Genomic DNA, 1,631 nt, shown 5'->3' on the forward strand with positions numbered 1-1,631 from the left:
GAGCGATTATGCATGGTCTCTCAATGGGAGACGAAAAAAACCCAATCATTCACTTGCATCTTTCTGCTACAATGTAATGACAAATGTTCTTTTCCTATTGAAGGAACATTCTCTGATGTAAGTTAATATGCAAAGGCAACTACAATAAATAACAGAGTTGTTAAAATCAGAAAACTCAGAATTTTCAGTTTCCCATTTACTGCCCTTGACTTCTAGTTCATGTACCCTTTTCAGACAGAAAATACAGCTTCAACAACTTCAACTGTATTGATCATTCCAAGCACAACCTTTCAAACAGAGGAAAAAGTGACGCTTCTGAAGCGTCTGTACCCTTTCACAAAGCATGAAAACGTCATCATCCCAGACTTTCTCCAGATTGTCAAAATCTTTACTTATAATGCCAAACACATTGGACAGCGTCATGCTAACTTGGGCAGCCTGCACTTGTTGACATCCGATTGATTGGTTCTGAACTAAGTCCCAAGTCCTGCCCCACATTGCCGCTTCAGCAGCGCCTTGCTTTACAGACAGACAAATACCCTTCTCAGACAGAAAATTCAGCTTCACAGAGCAATGCTGACTGTCTGTCTCCCCCCCCCCCCCCCCCACTCTCTCTCATCTCTCATCCCCCTCTCTCTTTCCCTCCACAGAGGGATGCTGATCACTCGGTACCAGAATGTTGGAATTGGGCTCCTATTCAGTCAGCGCTCAGACCCTGGCGGACCCCAATACACTGGGGATACCCACGCTGGGCCAGAGGGGGGGCATGTGTGGGAGCAGCTCCCCGCACCGCTACGTCCTGCCCCCCCAGGAGTTGGAGAGCTGGCACCAACACCGGCTAGGCCTGGCAGGGGGGTCCCGGTCCTGCTCCCTCCTAGAGCCCCAAAGGCTCTCAGACAGTCCGCTCTCACACACCACGACCTACGACACCCTCTACCTGCCCCACCACGGATCTGCCTCCCTCCGACCCCCCCCCCACGGCCTCTCCCTGGACATGGGCTCCTCCTTTGATGTGGGGGGGGCTCTCGGGGCCGAATCGGACATGCCGGTCAGCCCTAACATGATCAAGCGTCGCCGGGGGGGTCTGATTGAGCAACGGGACATCGTGAAGGCTCATCAGGCACACAAGATCCAGAGCACCCCCCAGGCCCGACGCAAGGAGTGGGAGTAAGTACTCCTGCCGCAGCCTCTCCAACACAACACATGTCTGGGGAGGCTGGTGGAGGTGGACAATCGGAGGACGGGCTCGTCGTAATGCATGGGATGGAATGGGTAACGGTGTGTGTGTGTTTGATACCGTTTCCTCATTCCATTCCATGCGTTACAATGAGCCCGTCCTCCGATTTCTACCTCCTCTAGCCTCCTCTGCCGTGCTATTTGTAGTGTGTATTCCAATATAGCAGTGCTGTGTGCCTTATACAAGTTCCTCCTCGGGCGCAAAAAAACTACTTTATCAGAGTCGTACCTCTGGCAGCACCTTCACTGGTTTGGTCAAACTTGGCTGACAGCCAACAGATATGATGCATTACAGTAAGACTTGTTATACAGTATGTCTCCATTATAATTCTATTATAAAGGAGTTTGAAGTGTAGAGAATACAGGAATGAGTCTGTGAAATACTATAGAATTAA

At 50.6% G+C, this 1,631-nt stretch overlaps 1 protein-coding gene across 1 annotated transcript in view; it reads left to right on the top strand.

Annotated features, from left to right (window-relative positions):
• Positions 1-676: 676 nt before the first annotated feature.
• The window catches only part of cacna1ea (calcium channel, voltage-dependent, R type, alpha 1E subunit a), a gene marked incomplete at both ends in the record, with an annotated part of 132,868 nt that continues 131,913 nt past the window's right edge, over positions 677-1,631 (top strand). Inside the window, one exon of the mRNA XM_083694773.1 lies at positions 677-1,167. Coding sequence (XP_083550899.1) covers positions 677-1,167 — 491 coding nt within the window. The remainder of the gene's footprint in view (positions 1,168-1,631) is intronic.

This window comes from Argentina silus (assembly GCF_951799395.1).
Source record: "Argentina silus genome assembly, chromosome: X".
In the NCBI taxonomy this organism is placed as follows: Eukaryota; Metazoa; Chordata; class Actinopteri; order Argentiniformes; family Argentinidae; genus Argentina; species Argentina silus.